The sequence below is a fragment of the Gallinula chloropus genome (assembly GCF_964237585.1).
Source record: "Gallinula chloropus genome assembly, chromosome: 12".
Taxonomy (NCBI): Eukaryota; Metazoa; Chordata; class Aves; order Gruiformes; family Rallidae; genus Gallinula; species Gallinula chloropus.
Window position 1 is genome coordinate 19,472,061 of NC_140097.1, and position 19,043 is coordinate 19,491,103.

General features: G+C 42.5%; 1 protein-coding gene across 1 annotated transcript; it reads right to left on the reverse strand.

The window, feature by feature from the left end:
- Nucleotides 1–10,887: 10,887 nt before the first annotated feature.
- Nucleotides 10,888–12,229, reverse strand: LOC311195990 (protein BTG1-like). The gene is made up of 2 exons (XM_084269475.1): nt 11,993–12,229; nt 10,888–11,834 (listed from the first exon to the last, which is right to left on the reverse strand). The coding sequence occupies exons 1-2, from the start codon at nt 12,108–12,110 to the stop codon at nt 11,482–11,484; spliced, it is 471 nt and encodes a 156-aa protein (XP_084125601.1). The 5' UTR covers nt 12,111–12,229; the 3' UTR covers nt 10,888–11,481.
- Between the last annotated feature and the right edge of the window lie 6,814 nt (nt 12,230–19,043).

The window sequence follows — 19,043 nt, forward strand, 5'->3', positions numbered from 1 at the left end:
TCTGATTACAGGGTGGACGTGTATTTTATAAATACAGTGGGATGGGTTTCCACTTTCTCACTGTGCACTGCAAAAAAGAAATTAAATGCTGTTCACATAGTGGCTGAATCTACTTCTGGGTGTGTATGAAAAGCAGCACTGATGATAAAACAGAATATCTAAATTGCTTTTCTGTAAGAACCCAATGATCAATGCTAAACAGGTTTCCAGGGGTTTATAGCGTCGCAAACTATATGTAATGGGAAACAGCCTCATCTGCTGGTTTGAGGAGACAGCATCAGCTGGCTGAACGCAGCTGGATACTTTGTTGTGTTTTTTCTCCTCTCTCCACTGTCATCTCCCATACTTTATACAGTAAAATCCACAGGATTGGCTTTTTAGTACTTTTGCTGTTGCACTGTATAGTGTATCAGCAGCAAAACCATTTGCACACACTCCTCATGATTTGAGATCCCAGATAATTCATTAAAAGGAGAAGCCCTGAACCTATGCTGTCCCTCCTGCCCATTAATAGGCACCTGCTCAAAGACATCCCATTATTTACAGTTTCTTGGCATTTTACTGAAACTTCATACTGTTCCTGATCAGCTGTCCCATGGGATTATTTGTTTCAAACAGAAGTGGTTGATAGAGACTTTTGCTGTCCTTTTTTGCTTAAAAAGTTAGTTTTTAAAAGCTTCTGAAAGGAGGTTCTTGAATAAGGTGTTGGTTTATCTCAGTGAAGAACACACTTTTGGTTAAGAAGCATGGAGAATTTAGTGGGAGACAGTGCAGAGTAATAGATCAACCTGGAGATAAGGATGTGTCTTCTCCTGTCTTTTCAGTCTCTGTGAGAGACTAAATCTAAACTTCTGCTAACAGTGACACGAGCTACCATCTGAGTCACTGACTTTGCAGTCTCATATTCTTACAACATTCATTTAAAAAGCAGTAACACCACACATACAACCCCCTGGATAGTCAGATATATTTTTAGTGTCTCCTCCTCCTTATCTGCTCTTAAAAAGGTGTACTTGGGCCCCTGAATGCACCCACATGCTGTGATAGCTCTGACTAGCCTCCATCTATCTTTCTCTGCAAGCTCTCCCCAGCCCCCAGGAGCAGCTCTGATACAGCTCAGCAGTGTGGCCTGGGATGTGGTGGATCAGCATGATGAGGTGCAACTGTGAGAAACCAGTTAGGAGCTCTGCTGCTAGCTCAGGTCCTTGGTCCCGTCTGAGCTGTGCTGTAGCAGTCAGGGAGCAATTGAGAGTGGCTGCTCTGCAAAGGAAGGGTAGCCAGGAGCCAGTGTGACAGCAGGGCACCCCAGCAAGGCACAGCTTTAAGGGGTGCAGTCCTACAGTACCTGAGGAAGAAGAGCAGAGCAGTTCTGGTGACAGTGACCAGGGATGGCCCCAGGCTGGTGACTGCCAGGTCATCAGTAGTGAATAGGCACTCCAGGGTCAAGCCAGGGAACTAAGTCACCAACACAGGGTGTGAGGCCAGGCACAAGTCTACCTACAACCAAACCATTGTGCCTCTTCTCTCCCACAGACCGTTCCTTTTCTACCTTTCCAAACAACTGGAAACTGCTGTCATGTGCCTTATGCACAGGTTTCCTTTCTTTCCAAGGCCAAGGCATCCTATGTATGAAAGTATTCTCCATACCCCTGTGTGGTCTGTCAGCCTCACGCTCCCTTCTGGTACCAGTCTAAAGTTAATACCATTTCCAAACAAATTGTTTCATTTTGCCAAAGTTAAAGCTATAATGACTCTGTCATTATTCCATTATCTTGATTGCAGAAAGTATTTTAAAGAACACAGGTCACTCAGGTTACTTAAATTACCCTGGCTTCACGATTCCATACTTGCTTTAGACAAGAATGATCTTCTTTATTTTCAAAGGGCTGCTTGGTTCCAGTTCCCACTCAAATCAGAAGGTTCTGCATTCACTTAACATTTCTGAAAGTCAAGGCACTATTTCAATGTCTATGCTCAGGTGGCAGACCTTGGATACACAGAAAAGAGGTTAAAAGTACACAGAAATAAAAGGAAGACCTTAGAGATAGGAATGAGCATACAGATGGCAGGTTATAAAGATGCACTTAAAACGTGGGAGAAAGGAAAATAGAAGCAAATAAAACAAGAAATGTGCAGAACATCAAAGGCCATAAGCCTGAACTGTTATTTTTTGCATGCAAATTGCATTCCAGAGATTAGTCCTAGAACATAATTTATTATGATGTGAAAAATCATACCATGACTAATTCTTTTATCAAGGGCACCACGCTGTTAAACACAGCTGTGTAAAGAGGCTTTACAGGAGACTCTTCAGGAGACTGGATCCACATTAATCCAAAGAAGAAAATGCCATTTTAGGAGCAACCTATTTACCTGCCACAGTCTGACTCGTCTGAAGTGGCTCACAGCAATTACTCAAAGAAGGAACACAGCCTAACCAGTACTTATCTGTACTCTGTGTAGCTCTAGACAAGCTGCACAGGCATCAACCTTCTTGGACAACTCAGGACTCTTAAGAGGTATAAACAAATTATAACAAGATTCTTGTATAAGGATCACTAAGAACATTCAGTTTCAAAGGACAGACATGTATCTCCCCCTCTAAGCTTTTAACCTTCCCCAAAATGAACATTCCTGTGCATGAACATTTCCCAAGGGCCATTCTGAGTTTGATGAGAGTGAGTTTCCCGATCACTTTTATTCCCCCATCACCCACTCCCCCCATCTGCCTACAAGCATCTTTTTGCCACATTTGGCTCTCACTGCAGGGGATACTTCCCAAGATCAGCAATACCACGTTTCAGTTGAATGCCAAACAGCTCTGCTCATACATTATCCCTTTAAACCAAGAGATTGTTGAGACACAAGGACAGAGCAAAGACAACTGAAAAAAACCATACATATATAGATTGATCTATCAGGAATTTTCTCTAACAGGAGATTTTAGAAGCAATGCTTTATTTCATACCAATGATGATGTACTTAATGGGATATTTTCCTGAAGTATTCTTGCTATATCATACTGCAGAAAGACGTTACAGTGTGGCTTTATTATTCTGTCATTTGTGTAGATAGATAGGTAAGTTTTACAAGATATTCACAAGATCTTCAGAAGATAGGGCTGTCCATGTACAGACTGTACTGGGTATAAAGTGAAACAACAGCAAACTTCCACTAGCACTGTTCTTTTAGACCATGATGCATGATAGAAAGTTAATTATGCTTCTTTGCTACCACATGTTCAGGCCTACCCCTTGTTATTACTGCCAACTTAAAATATCTGAAATCAAATGGGTATTTTAACTCTAGCAGAAATTAAGAACTAGAATAGAAGAGAATCAAATGCCAATTGAAGATTTCAGCATTTACTTGTGGAATAAAAAATGTTTAAGAGACTGAGCATGAAACAGGAGACAACTATATTACAGATGCAAAAGACTTACTCGGAATAAGACCAAAGGAACTGTTCTAGAGCTACTAATTCACTGGCAGTTTAAAGTGAGAATAGAACTGGCTACAGATACAGGTATAAAGCTCAGATGCTTTCTCTGAAAAGAGAAATTCCACCTTAATGTTAAGTGTTTGCAGCAGCAGAAATAATATGCAGTTAATCACAGCAACATGTTAAATAATTAGCTTATAGGCAACGAACCACAGCAGGAGATATGTTATTAGAAGAACAATAACCCAAGCACTGCTACCCTGAAATATACAATCTTCCGGAAGTAATCATATTCCAAAAGCATAATTTGCCTCACAGCTAACAGAGCTGATAGCAGATCTCAATAGCCTCAACTATGGATCCTTGTGAATTGGTAATGGAACAGATAATTCTCTGCAAAAGTAACTTCCAGGGCATTTAAAATACTCTTTCCACTAAGACCAGAACACAAAAGTTACATTATGGTGTAGTGTTACCCTCACCAATCTGGTACAAAAACCAGAGGGCTGGAAAAAGTTGTCCCATAAAAGCTCTGGATTAACCTTCCCTTTTTAATCTAGCCCTGGTTCCTATTCCAATTCTCACATAGGTTGTCAAGACACGGTGTCTGCCAATAAACAAGCATTAATCTCATTTCATTTCATGTCAATGCCAAGGTTTAGCAAATTTAATGAGAAAAGGTTATTTGAAGGACAGAGAAACCAAAGAAAAGCGAGAAGGGAGGAGGAGAGGGTAACACGTTTTGCATGTGCTCTTCTTCCGATTTCTAGTCAAGTAAAATGAGACAGATACAGCCTACCCTGGATCACAGCTAAACAAAAGAACTTTAACCTCATCCAACTTTTGCTCCTAGACTTACTTCAGTTTCCATTCTATGGTGTGCTCCACAATCAGTGGTTTAGACCAGATTTAAATAAATAACCAATGCTAAAGGCTTGTTGGGAAAAAACAAAAAAACAACCAAGACAAATACCTGTCTGAGAAAATACACACTGTTGTCCCCAAATATACCATCAAGACACACAGCATGCACACAGCTGTGACAATCCCAACACAAGTTACTTTCTTTCCTGGTAAAGTGACTCACAGACAGAACAACCAAGGTTTCAGCTTCAATGAAATCTTCATTTGATACTTCAGAAACTAAAAGGGGCCCCATGAAGTTAATAGACAGGACTCAGTTAAACAGTTTAAGAGCTTGAAATGTTCCTCCAGACCCAAGCCAAAAGGCTTTTGATGTTAAACATGGGAGTAATTCTACTGACCTCTATAGAAGCAACAACTTTCCTAGAATGTGTAGTATGGAGTCATTGAAAAAAATATCCACAGAGATATTAGCGAAGCCTCATGTAGTGAAAGGACTGATGATAGGACCAAGTGTTCCATAAATTCTGCAGTTCATGATTCTGAATTAGGTTTGTTCAGAAAGACCTTCATCCGCCAAAACACCTAATTCCACCTTAAATGCTCAGCACTAATACTAAATTCAAGTACATCTTTAATTACTCGACTGAGGTCTTAGATGCATACTTCAGCCACTTGAAAAATAACTCACAACCCACATCAAAATACTCAATGCATTTGGTTTCAGTATCAGCCCATCACACTCTGGGGCAAGAAAAACAAGACAACCCTCTCCCAGCACATCTGTACAGCCTTTTCCTCCTCAAGAGAAGAAATGCTTTGATGTAACCCTTGCATCAACCTGACATGCAGTCAGATGATACATGCATTTGATAACCTCTGGTATATCCAGGAAAAAACACCATACTTCCCAGAAGAAAGGATCTGGATGAGTAGTATGTTATTATGACCACTAGAAACGTTATGTCATCATACATGTTAGAATTTATATTCATATATGTTTCTCCACCCTAAGAATTACACTGTCACCCTAACAACACATGAAAATCCAAACTCAGAAAGTAAGAGCAGGCAAGTGTAAGGGGGCAGCTTTTGTTCTAATCCATTACAAGAAGATACAGAAGTGCAAACCAGCAGAGTTTACATTCTTTTCCATCACTCCTACATGTGCCTGTATGCAAATCTAGCCCTCAGGTTACACATTTGCAGCAGAAACATTCACATAACCCTGTTTTGATGTTGATGACGCTGTATAAATAACATGTAGGGGACTAGTGCAAAGTGTCAATTGCATATTCATGTCACAGTGTACAGTTACTAAAATAGCACAGCATATAGAGATGCTGTGCACCAGGAATACTCATTAGCATTTTACTCACGTGCAACAAAACTCAGACCTCGCAAAAAACATGATTTCTCAGGATTTGAGACAATTTTTAAATATTTCTAAATAACAGGAAAGTACCTTTCTGCTTCGGAGGCCCCGTGGAAGAAAGAATTCCACTTTGACTTCATTTTACAGTGAGTACCAGTGCAGTTGTTCGAGGATCCAGTGACCTTCCTTCTCTGCAGCACGGAACAACCAGGGCTCAGTGTTCAGACTGATGGAGAAGTATTTTCTGGTACAGAATACCTGCCTTTTTCCTCAGTTTTCTTTTTGTTTGTTCACTCTTCTTTCCCGTAGCAGACAAACCTGGGAATGGTACACAAGTAATATCAGTCATCTGATGCAAAAGTCACTGCTGTCAGCTGTGGAAGGCGATCAGTTTAACAGCAGTTTGCATGACTGGACTCTACACATCATCATCCCAAACATCATACTGCAGTCATGAAACCTCTATAGTAAAATCTGCTTTATGAGGTTGATTGTTCTTGTTACTACTGAACTACAAATCAAGTTTATAAGAGTTTATGCTCCACAGAGTTTATATTCAAAGCTTCTACACCACAGTGCCTACAAAGACTGTATTTATACTTTCATAGATGCATTTTTCTCTTTTAAATGTGTTGCATTTCAAAGATGAACTTTCATACTGGGCATTATCTCCAAGACTACAAACTTCTTTTCCTAAGTGGGGTATTTATTTAACATGAGAGGTTTCCTTGAAACATTATAGAACCATTTTGAAATATAATTTTTCTTTCTACTAAAGCAGAGCAGAGTTATTTTATCAGGAGCGATATCTGCAACTCTGTCAGGCTGATTTGCTGTTTAATTTAACTGAATGGATGTTTATCATCTTTTACAATTGGTTGGGGTTTTTTCCTCTGGATTTTTAAGAACCACTGGGGAGAACAACTGATACTATACAGCTTATTCTGCTAATGAGGCTTATACAAATATTACCACCAATAATCTGGGGGCCAATAGCATAAAACAATAAAGCCAAGTTTGTCACAAATCACAATTTAATTTGCATTCTCATTGCTTCCTCACCCTTTTAGAGACCCATCAGTCATACTGATTGCAAATGAGGGGCAGCTGAATCTCAGTGCACTGACTTTCCCAAGCAGATGAAAGATTTTCTCCATGCAATTCCATTTCAATTAAAATATATTGGCCCCACAAGAAGTCACCCAAATTACAAGCTAAACCCAGCAGTTTACTTCCCAATGAAAAATTTACATAGCCTTATAACTGAAAGCAAAATGCCACTGTTATTACTGGAATAAATTTAGTCCCCAGCAAGAAAACAATGAAAAGAGATGGGCCTATTACTCTTACAGCATAAAAATTACCAAAAGTGACTCTGACACCACAAAAGTAATTTATAAAAAGCAAGTGTGGTGACAGTGAAAGATCTCAACCTCACTGCTCAAGAAGCAGAATGCCTCTACCAGCCCAACAATAAAGTCTTCCCACTCTGCCCTGGCAACATGCATCAGCTTGGAGGAATCACACAAAGCCAAACAGATGACTGTTGAGGTGCTTCACTGATACAATGCAAGGCAGAAATGAAGATGAGACCAAGGTCCTGACTCATGCTCCCTGCCATACAAGGAAGGAAAAAAGGTGAAACAGAAAAGAGACAACATGCTTGGACTATTGTTCAGTAAAAAAAGTTAATCTAAAGGAAGCTAAAAATGTGAAAGCAAATTCCATGGTTAAAATAGTCAAGAAAAATGCTGTGCAAAAGCACTGACCTTCTAAATACATCAGCAAATAAATTAATTCTAGTAGTAAAGAGATAAATACAGTAAAATTGCAGAAGGTGAGGCAAAAAGCTGTGTATGTTCAATAAATATCACCTACCTGTATTTGATAACGCAGGTAATTTTGTACTACATGAGGATGAGAGACTTCTAATATATTTATGGCTAAAACAGATGTAATCAAGGTAATTTTCAGAATTTCATATGAAAAAACATAACCAAAAGGTCTAAAAAACGTCTTTGACACCTGTCTCAGGATATCTGCAAGACCCCTATGACTATTTCTGATGCATGTGGGAGTAACTGTAACCTTCAGAGTGGTATCTTACATATATATATATAAAAGAAAAAGGTAACTACTAATTGCAGGAGAAATTATACCACTTTTAATCATGGATTAAGTGTAAAAAGGATAATTAATGAGGTATTAATTCCCTTCTTAAGAACTAGTACCATTAAAAGGAGAACAATAACGTTAATGCCAGTCAACACAGTTTTACAGGAAAGGTCTTTGTTAAACAAACCTGAGGTTTGTCCTTGGTGTGAGTAATTGCAGTAACAGTAACTGTTTAGCCCTTTATAAGGCATTTCACCTAAAACATGTCCCATTCTAAACAAAACCCACACAGTAAAGAATGCATTATGTGAATGAAAACTGACTCCTGTGAAATACTTCCCATTTTGCAACTCTGTCTCTAGTAGATCTGGAGTAACTTTACATTGTTGTCAGTGAAGTGGAAATCTCAGTCCCGTCAGCGCTGGTGGAACAGCAAACACGGGTGGGAACAGGGTGATCCAGACCAGCTGGTTCACTGCACTCGCTTCTTCAGAGCACGTTCTCGTGCACTTATTAAAAAACCCCATAAACTGGAGTGTTTGCAGGAAGCATATATGTAATCCCTAATTAAAATAAAATTATTTACACTCAAACTTGAAAGGCCTAATCTTTTTAACCTTTTAAATTAAAAAGCCAGACAATATGATTGCAGTACAAAGTGCACACAAGAGGCCACACTGAAAGGTTCTTTCATCTTGAGTGTAAAGAAATAAGGACACCAAAGGTGGGAAATTAAACTTAAAAAGATCTACCAAATTTCCTATTTGAACATACCTGATAGCAGAAGATGACAGAATCTGAAACAGTACAGACAATACCCTCATCTCTCCAAGTTTTCAGATCAAAACTGCACCTCTGCATTCTTAATTGCAAATAATGAGTCAGGGGTGCAATATATAGGAATTGCCATGCCTAAGTAGTCAGGCTATTTAAACTAATGAGATCTTCTGTCTCTCTTGGGTTTTACAACTCTAAAAGAAATGTTATTTAATTGTCTTCACAGCAAAGCAAGCTCTAGAGAAAGAAGCAAATGTGCATGTCCTAAATCATGGACAGATGCAGTCAGTCTCATGCAACAAGCACATGATTTTACACATGTTAAGATTTTGGTTTGTTTGTTTAGTGGCAGAATGCAAAACTCAGCAGCTTTATGGACAGCACAAAGGTAACTTTATTTACTTCCTTCCCAGCTTACCACCAAGAGCTCTATTACCTCAGAACACCCTTTGTGCTCTTAGGCGGCCTTTGACGCTTTTTTTTAAAAGCAATGGAATGTACTTCTAGATGTCACAGATATTACAGCAAATTTACATGCAGCTCAAGTATTTTATTTACCTCGGTTTCTTCAAGCTCCCCACTCTCCTCCACCCCCTTGTCTGCAGATTAACTTCAGCTCTCTGCCTGTAGCTTAAGGATATGAAATTGAACTTGAGTTACACTAACAAGTGTCCCATTCAATAACGACTATCACACTTGTGTAGAGCACAGAATACTTAAGACATGATATTATATACCATGCAAAATCTCTCATTGAACATGATAGGATTAATAAATAAGCAGACTTCACCACGGCTGGATTAATCCAGGCTCTTTTCTAACTTTACACACACACCGTGCAAGAAAGAAACACCTGAAAAACTGAAAGACAGGTGGAAATCATACCCCATGCCCCAAATCATCTTTAACTCCACCTACTGCTATGTAAAATCCACTGTTAAGCTAAAAGCTTCCTACTACATCTTTTCCAGATAGGCTGTACAAACCACGTGCAGCAAGGCCAATTAGCTTCCAAATGAAATTTAATCAAAGGCATCTTACCCTTAGCAGAGCTAAGGTTATTCTGTTCAATTACTGACAAATGTGTCAGGTATGTCCCTCAGAGGCCCTGTGGAAACAAACAGTCAGTGCAGGTAATTCTACCAGAGAAAAAACCCCACAATGTCGCAAGAACTGATTTTTCAGCCTTGTATAATAGAGGCAATTTGCCCAGAGATCTTCAACACCCATTTGTTACAGTAACCCCAAACTTATTTATTGGAGTGACAGACTAGAAAGATACAATCAGTTCTTACAGTTTTAATCACTAAGAAAATTGCACTATGCGTTTCATTCAGATGAACAAACACTACAAGAGAAGCCTGCCTCCAAGATAATAAGGTAAACAGCAAGATGTAAGCCACAGCTGCTCCAAATGCAAACAGAGAAAAACACCTCTACCTGTGAGCTGGAGTTCTACCCTTTCCAGTTTGCCCAGACTTGCCCTTTCTTTGCTGTATGTTTTACCACATTATTGACATCACACAAGGTATTTTTTACTTTGCTGACATACTAATGCTTCACAAAGCTCTCTTTCATCAAGCATTCGAGTGTACTCCAACATCAGGCTATCCAAAGATCCATCAACGCAAGACACCACGCAGCCCCCTGCAGCTGGACACACACACACCACTGCATCACAGAAAGGAATCCCAGGATCTGTACATCAAATCCCTTACAGGAATATCAATATTAAAAGTCTCCAAGTAAACCAGCAACACAAAGTTCTGATATTAATTCAAATCCACTGTATTCAAAACTTTTACTAAAAGTTGTACCCAGCTGGCAGAGATGCTGACAAAACAAGAACGAACTCGACACCAGAAACTGCAGGGTTTTACCTTCCAGAAGTCAAGGTAGTTTCACGTTACTGATCAATGTTTCACTCCAGCTTCCTGTTTCAAGTTGAAGTTTTAAACACAAACTCAGTTTCCCAATAAACTCAGCCTTTGTTTTTACAATAGCTGAGATGCCAGAGAGTTCTGTTGCTTCCATTCGGCCTGATACAGCACACACTGAAAAGAACAAAACAAACACACAGCTCCACACAGACTGTTCAGCTCTGCTCAGAAACACAGCCAGCCAGCTGAGCATTCTGTGATGATCTAAAACAAAGATGTTCACAGCTACACTGTTCTAATTGCAAAGTTACCTGTGATGATTAGAAACGGCTTGAGTAAGCTTTGAGAGCAACCTAAAAGGCTGGGGTGGGGGGGAACCAAACAAAAACCCAAATCTGAAAAACCACACATGAAACAAGTGGGAAGCAGTTTGAGCAAGTCTTTATTGTTCTACTCCAATAACTACAGAAGTAACACCACAAACTAATTCCCCACTCCTTTTTGTCAGTGTTGGGGCACAATGGAATCTAGCCCTCAAACAAATGCATGCTTTGAAAAAGGAAAAAGCAAGAGTTTTGTCATTTGTGCCTCACAGCCAAACCTGAATGACCCTGAGAAGTCCGTGCAGACAAATCACCAGAAAGATTTATGTGCAGCTTGTTAGATCCCTCCCACCCCCCTTTTGTGTTATTGCTCTGCAAATTTCAGGAATGTTTCAGCAAGTTTTAGTCTTGACTAAAATCCATCATAAAGAATGCTACAATATTGCTTTTTATTACAAATAACCAAAACGTTTTTGGAAATATAAATGTGTAAAACAATCAACTGACTGTACAGTGCATTTACAGTACACAACCCAGAAAGTAACATGCAGTGTAAAGAACTGTTTTGTACATTAGCCCTTGGCCACACAGAAACCGGCAGCACTACTACAACTATGACTACAACTAAACCCCAAAAGTCTCAGCTACATCTACATCTACCAGGAGATCGGGATACATACATAATTGTACAAGGAACAGTGGTTTTTAACTAGAAACCGTCATCATGTTGTAATTCTTGGAAGGGCTGGATCTGCCCATTCTCCACTCCTCCTTACAGCTGGTCCTGCTCTCCAGCGGCTTGGTCGTCTTCCCACCAGGCTGGGGGCTTTCATAAAGGACACAGATAGACCCATCTTCGCCTATGCGATAGGACACTTCGAAAGGGTCCACCCAAAGAGTCAACTCACTGGGTAGTAGCTGGAAGAGTCTCTCGTGGCTCAGTCCAATCATCGCCGCTGCCTTTCCTATCAAGGGGTCCATCTTATGGTTGATCCTAATGCACCGGTACCCGGAGCCCCTGGAGGGCACCAGGGGGAACCAGTGGTGCTTGTAGTGCTCTGCGGGAGGGGAACAAAGAGGAGCTTTACCGCGGAGCCCCATCGCCCTCTACCCCCGCCGAACCCCCCAGCCCCGTGGGGCTGAAGCGGCGGCGGCGACCGGCCGCACCAGGGGGGGGCGCCCTCCCTCCGGCCCGCGGGCTCCCGGCCCCGCTCACCGCGCAGCGCCTCCTGCAGGCACTCCCGGAAGCACCGGAGCTGCTCCTCGCCGATACCGCCGGCGGCCCGCAGGAGGCGGGTGACGAACGCCGCCGCCGTGGAGATCTCGGTCCTCATGGCCGCCCCGGCCGGCGCGCACCTCCCGGCCGCTGCCGTCTCCCCGGCCCGCTGCCAGCTCCGCCGCGTCCGCCCCGGCCCGGCCCCCGCGCCCCCGGCCAATGGCAGCGCCGCGCAACAGCCGCGTCACACGGCGGCGCCCCGCCCCTGGCCCCCGCCCCGGCGGGCGGGCCGAAGCCCCGTTGGCGGCGACGGGCGCGGGGCGGGGCGGCCTCCGCGGCTGCGCGCGGCCATTGGGCCGCCGGGCGGGCCGGGCCGTGTTTGTTTTGCTGGCGGAGGGGCGGGGCCTGCCCGCAGAGGGGCGGGGCGGGGCAGCCGGCAGGCGGGGCCGGCCCGCTGCCCGTTCCGCCGAGCGCGATCGGCCCCTGCAGCGCCGGAGCCGCGCTCGGGCTTCGCTCGGCCGTGCCGCGAGTCTCCAGCGGGCCAGCGGCCGCCCCAAGCGCGGCTCGTTCGCGGTGCGCTCCGCTCGCCCTCCCCAGCAACGCGCGGCTTCAGCGCCTCGGCCCCTCACCGCTCGGGCCGCCGCCTCTCTCGTTCTCGCAGCCCGAGGGACGGAACGGGCCAGACGCGCGTTTCCTGCTCGGCACGTCCCGTGCGGACCGCGGTACGCGCCCCCGAGCCCCCCCCGTGCCTCTGCCGAGCGGCAGGATCCCGCCCGGGGCTGTCGGCATCTCCGCCCGATGCGGGCGGCCGTAAGACGCCCGATCCATCGCTCAGCACCGTCCCTTGTGCCCTTCTCGCGCTCTCAGGACGCAACAGGACCCGAATCTAGAAGCACCTGTTCTTGGGTACGGCAACGTGGCAAAACAGCAGCCGAGCCCCGGAAGCGTCCCCTCCCGTCCCTAGGCACAAAGCCGGTTTTCAGCAAGAGCGACGCATGAAACCACCGGTGTTCGCAGGGAAAGGGGTGGTGCAGGAACAGCTGGTTTGCCTCCAAACGCCCGTTTACCTGCGAGTGGCTGGGATTCAGCAGCAGTTAAGTAAACTGAGCTCAGCTTCCTGCACGACCTACACAAATCAAGCCGTTGCCAAACGCACCACACCAAAAGGATACCTATTTAGAGTGTTACATCACATCTTCAGAGCGCAGTGCCAGTCTGGAAGGGCTTATGTTCCTAGAAATAATCACACACCTAATGCTCATTTGTGCTTGAGAAGAGCCGTACGCACACTGCACCGAGGGTCAGGCCTCTCCACTGGCCTCACAGGTCACAGTGCAGATCTCACCGAGGACTCTGAGCAGCACTTCTGCAGGGCATAAAGGTCTGAGCTGTGGAGATGTTTGGTTGAACTGTCTGTGTCAGCACAAGCTTTGTATTACTCTGATTAATAGAGTACACGGCTTGTTTGAAACAAGGAACTCTGCTGATGACTCATTAGCACCATTACTGCTGAGGCTGAGTAATAACCTATAGTAATAGTTCATCTCTTTATGATAAAATGTCATCTCTTTTCTTGATGACACTTGTCCTGGCAAATCAGTTCACCCACAAGCTCTGAAACAGAAAAAAAAACAGAAGCCAGCCAGACTCACTGCTTCCAGACAATTCCCAGGTGCCCAGGGAGCTTCACACCAATTCCAGTGATGGAACACTGGTTCAGCAGTCACCTTCCCACCTTCAGCGCAGCAACATCCTTCAGCTGCTTTAAAGCTTACAGGCAGTGGCTGTGTAGGTACAGCCAGGATTCCCCAAGTTTACAAAAAGCTTTCTCTAGTTCAAAGACTAAACACAAACTTTTTTTTTTTCCAACCCTGAAGTTCTGTTCAGGAGCAGTCCCTCCAACCACTTTTTCCAAGAACAGTGACTAAGGTCAGGAGTTCATCACCAGGACTGCCTGCAGCTGTAACTGGACATACTTCTCAACAAGCTGGCTTCCAAAAGTTCATGCAATGCCTCAAACACACCTCCCCCACCCCCTCAACACACACACACTCCCCCAGCTTATTTAATATTTTAATACATTCTCTCCCTTCACTGCTTTTGTCTTAAACCCGCTTTTGGAATAAGAAAAGTATGTTGACTTCCCTACACTGCTGGTTAGATTCCAAGACCTTATATTCTCCTTTGTTAAAACAGAGCTAACCCCTCCTTTCTTCTTCTCTGATGCCTGCTACATGCTAGAAAACCCCTTGTTCAGGGGGATCTCACTTCCCAGGACACTAAATGATCTCTCTCACACACACACACTGCACATCTTAAGCTTCTTCTCCTTGCTTGCCTTTCACCTTTAAGAACCTGACATCACTTCTAGTTCATCAGCTTCAAAAGCCATACTCATACAGGGGAGAAAAAGGGGAGGAAAAAAAAGCCTTGTCTGCATAAAAACTAGATCCATTTTTCCACTACTTAGAGATTACCAGATGATATTCATTCATCAATAGAAGCATTAAAAAAAAAAAAACCCTCAGCCAGGCTATAGTTTTTGTTGTTAACAGCAACCAATTTAACACAGGTTGAGAACTTACAGGAGCTTTCCCCAAACCTCTGTCCCTTTGATCTAAGGGTCAGAAATCATCAAGGCTGTAATTACAGAGGAACAGCTCATGACAGAGCCAAACCTCATCCATGCAGGAAGAGCTCCCAGGGGAATGCCCAATTTCCTGCTGCACAGGACACACTGTTTATGAATTACAGTTCACTCCCAACAGTTCACTTAGTGCTACATACTGCCATCTGTTAAAACATGCAAATAAAAGTGTCATTACACTTACAAGTAGAGCTTGTTCAGATTCATTCTATTTAAACCTACTCCAAGAAGCTCCTAACCAATTTGGAAAAAAATTATTTATAATTGTACAACAGCATTAGAACTCATGTGGTGCCTCCTTACTTGATGTTATTCAGTTATTGAGGTGATCAAGACTTCTTGCCATAATTTTCCTCTCATAGCATCTGAGCTCTGGACAAGCTTGTTGCTAGTTTGATGGTCCCACTTCACAGCTTAGAACATAATTACATAGGCCACATTTTAGCCTAACAAAAAGATAGTTTCATCAAACAAAAAGAATAACTGCATTATTTGTTACTTGATCCAGACACTTGTTCTTTTTCAGCACAACAATGTTTTCCCACTGCTTTAAGGCACACTCTGGGCTTACTCCGCACATTGTCAGGTACTTACTCCAAGCACTTTCCCACCTTATTCACACACCTTCCCTTTACGTTTGTGAAATACTGACTTCCCCTACCATGCCTACACTGCACAACACCCTGACAGCACTAACACACCGGCAGGAAGACAGCTACTCCTTTCCAGAGTCATTAAAATAACGACCAAAGAAACAGCACTTGCATGGAAGTTAGGAAATTCTTACTAGTATTCAGAATAAATATGACATTACTGTTAACAGCACTAAGAACTGTGCAAATCCAGACATAAGTTATTAAACTTAATGCTTAGTTATGATAAGGAGCTTCCCCCTTCTAAACTACGTGCGTCCATACACACAAGTTCACAATTATATGCAGCCTGACTTTACTGTAAGGCAGACAGACAGAGTTCTGCTAAAGCCAGAACAGATATTAAGGAATACAACTTCTGGTTGTAAGAATCTTAAGTAAATATCAGAGTAGAAAGGCTTCCTAAGCAAGCAAATGCAAAGTAGTTAAAAATACTGCAAGAGTAGAGTTAGTGTTGCAATGCTACTAGCACAGATCAATGTTCACTAGGTCGCACTGGCGGCTGCAGGTGCATCTAAAACATCTAAAAATAGAATGACCAACTGAAATAAAAAGGTAAGGAGGCTATAAAAATAAAAAGGTGCCACAGTCACCAGGTAACGTTGAGTCACACATTGATTTCCTGGATTCTCCTCAGAGGATTTCACATTTAAGGCTGGCATAAGCAAGCCAGGAGAAGAAATCCACAGACTGAGAATGATTCAACCTTCATCTCCCCTACAGACAATGGTTCCACAGGCTGTAGCATTTAAAACAAGCTCAGGGAAGGGTTCATTAAGAAACTAGTTACTTGACCGTTAAGGTAGCTATTTATATAAGTAGGTTGTTTGAGAGGGTAGTGGGGGTTCCAATAATACAGCACCAGAGATGGCAACTGAACAATTAGGAAATGCTGTACTAGCACAACTGAGCAGTAACCATTGAAATACGTTACTTTTTCCATTAGAAACACATTTTAAACACTCATGCAAGAGGAGAAACCAACAAACTTCAAGGTCTGGGATTTTTATCATTTGCTGGAGGATTTCTATCAATGGCTTTGAGAGCTGAGAAGCCTCATCCCACAGAGAGCAGAGGCTGCCACGTTACTACTGCTGGGATCCTGACAGCCTTGCTTGGCATTAGAAACTAAGGAAGTCAGAGCCTAAGGGCACAAGGTCTGACCAGGAGTAAACCTTCTGATAAAACTAACCTTGCAAGTACAAAACTAGGTAACACCAGCAGACACAAGCAGAATGAAGAAAAAAAGAAGTAAAGGAAACAATTCTAAAGGAATGAGGTAACTTCAGAAGGTGGCCAGCCCAGTGACCAGGAAAACCAGTAAGAAATCAAGAGACCAACAACCAGAATGAAATGCCTGGATTTGGAAAAGGATGATGGGTGGTATGTTACAGGAAATCTATCTGCAAGGGTATAAGTGAGGGGGCACAATCTGCAGCAAGGATCCCTCTTCAGAGGCACCCAGCTCAAGCTGTTCTGTGTATCAGCCAAACAAATGACTTATTTACTCCATCTATTTTGAGCAGGAACTTAGGGCCAAGCCCTGTTGAGGTGGTACCCGTATAATGCCTAATGTGGACTAAACAGTGACTACAGAATTACCACAATTACCATACAGACAACCTGCTTTCACAAAGAATGTTTTAGCTCATCAATTCAGTCTTACTTCATTGCTGTTCTGTTCATCTACAAGTCATTTCACTTTATCAAGAACACTTGGAGTAGAAGAAAGCCAAGTCAGTATCTTAGTTTATCTTGTTAAAAAAAGTGTACAAGTATTCTATCATTGCATTTTCCCTTAATTTCAGCTTGAGGAAAAGGAGAAAGTAAAACTGCAGCTGTATCACATACACAGTTCATGGTTATTTAAAAGTAGTAACAACAAAAAATAGTAATAATAATAACAACAACAACAGAAGACTATTGATTTATCTGGAAAAAAAGGCAACAGCATTAAAACTAAATAAGGTAAATCAACTTCTTTTCAGATTACTTATATTCAGCTCTGCATGCATCTCTCTACAAACACAGGTAGTTGAAACAAAGCACTAGAACCTGCAAGAGAATTTCAAAAAAAATACTCCCACACAACCAAAACAAAACAGCCAAGCAGTTTTAGTTTTACTCCATCCAGTAGAAGCATCTCTCCCTAAATACAATAAAATAAAACCATTATTAAATGGTTTTAAGAACTTAAAGGTAGCAAGAGCTACTTTTGTTTCAGCACTCGGCTACAGTAACAAGCATTACCTAACCATTCCCAGCAGCGAAAGAACAACAACCCAAAAAGAATACTTCCAAAAACAACAGTACCTCCAAATCCATCCATATTCTCCCCAGTTTAGCATGATAATTAATAAACCAAAACTTTTTAGAGAAACTAAAAGAAAAGCTTAAGCTGGTACCTCAGAACAAAGGCAATACCAGCACTGGCCCCCTCTGAGGCTGCCCCATGTTCTACACTGACCAGATGCAGCTGCCCTGCCTAATAAAGCTTGGGGAGATCACCTGCGGTCACTTCAGCTGTGAAGCTGAGATAACACAGCTGAAAAGCCCCTAAGGGCTTTTTTTTTTTCCCTTACAAGCTGATCATGGGCCACAGCTGCTTATGCCAGAGGAGTACATAAAGCAGATTCCTGTCCAGTGATAATTTAAGTTTGCTGGATATAGATGGAAGCAAAGAAATGAATGAGAGCAATCAGGGCTCTCTGACAGGATCAGAAATATGTCGTGCTAAACAGCACAGTGTTTTCCACTTAAAGACCACCATGTGATTGGCAAACTGACTTATAGCACTGACAATTGCTACTAACCCCGTTTTAAAAGTGTGCTGTCAGATTATTTTCTAGTTTACACTTTAAAAATTCATCAACATAGCTGGATGCGAGGTCATAGCTAAGTTATACAGAGCTTATATCAGCTGGAAAATATATTTTTCAATTCAATTTATACAGCTTTTAAAAACAGACCAATATATGACTACAAAGGCAAGTTAATGCCAGTAAATTAATAGCAGGGTTTTGGTACAGAATTTTTGCAAATATGGCACCTCCCTGATGCTGTTATTTCTCACTGGTCCCAGTTCACTGGGAAAAAAATATTAAAATTATGCATCCAAGATCTCATTTCTTTTCCTAAACATTTAACAAATAAACAACACGGTTGCCAATAATTTGGCAGAGCAAGTGAAAAATTACCCCCTTTGCAGCAGTACTACAATAATGAGGGCAAATATTAATGGGCAATGTGGGGAGGTTTTTGTTTTGGTTTGTATTTTAATGTGTGTTAATATAAATTTAATATAAATTCAAACATCAGATCAGTCCTGCTTTTCTATTAGGCCAATTAATGCAATTTTAAAAAATAACCAAACCCAAAACTTTGATGGCATAAAATCCCTTTTGGTCTGGAAGAGAAAATCAGAATAAGTGCCTCCTGGTCTTCACAAGAATTATGAGTTGGTTGAGGGAGAGTAATCTCCTTCCTTGCAGTCCTGTCTCATATTCCCATGGGCAAAACCACCGATATGAGCAAAAATACCGGTATGTGTTTGTAGCCCCATGTTCCTCTGTGGCTACAACAGGATGTTCCCACAGTCAAAGAGCCAAGAATACAGATCTCCTGCTAGGGCAGCAGCCAGGATCCGTGTTTGCCTGAGCATCTGCATGGTTTCTCCATGAGCCTGTGCCAGAGGTAACAGCTTTGGCCCCGGGTCTCCAAGAGAGGCCCAGGCAGCAGAGGTGGCCCTGTC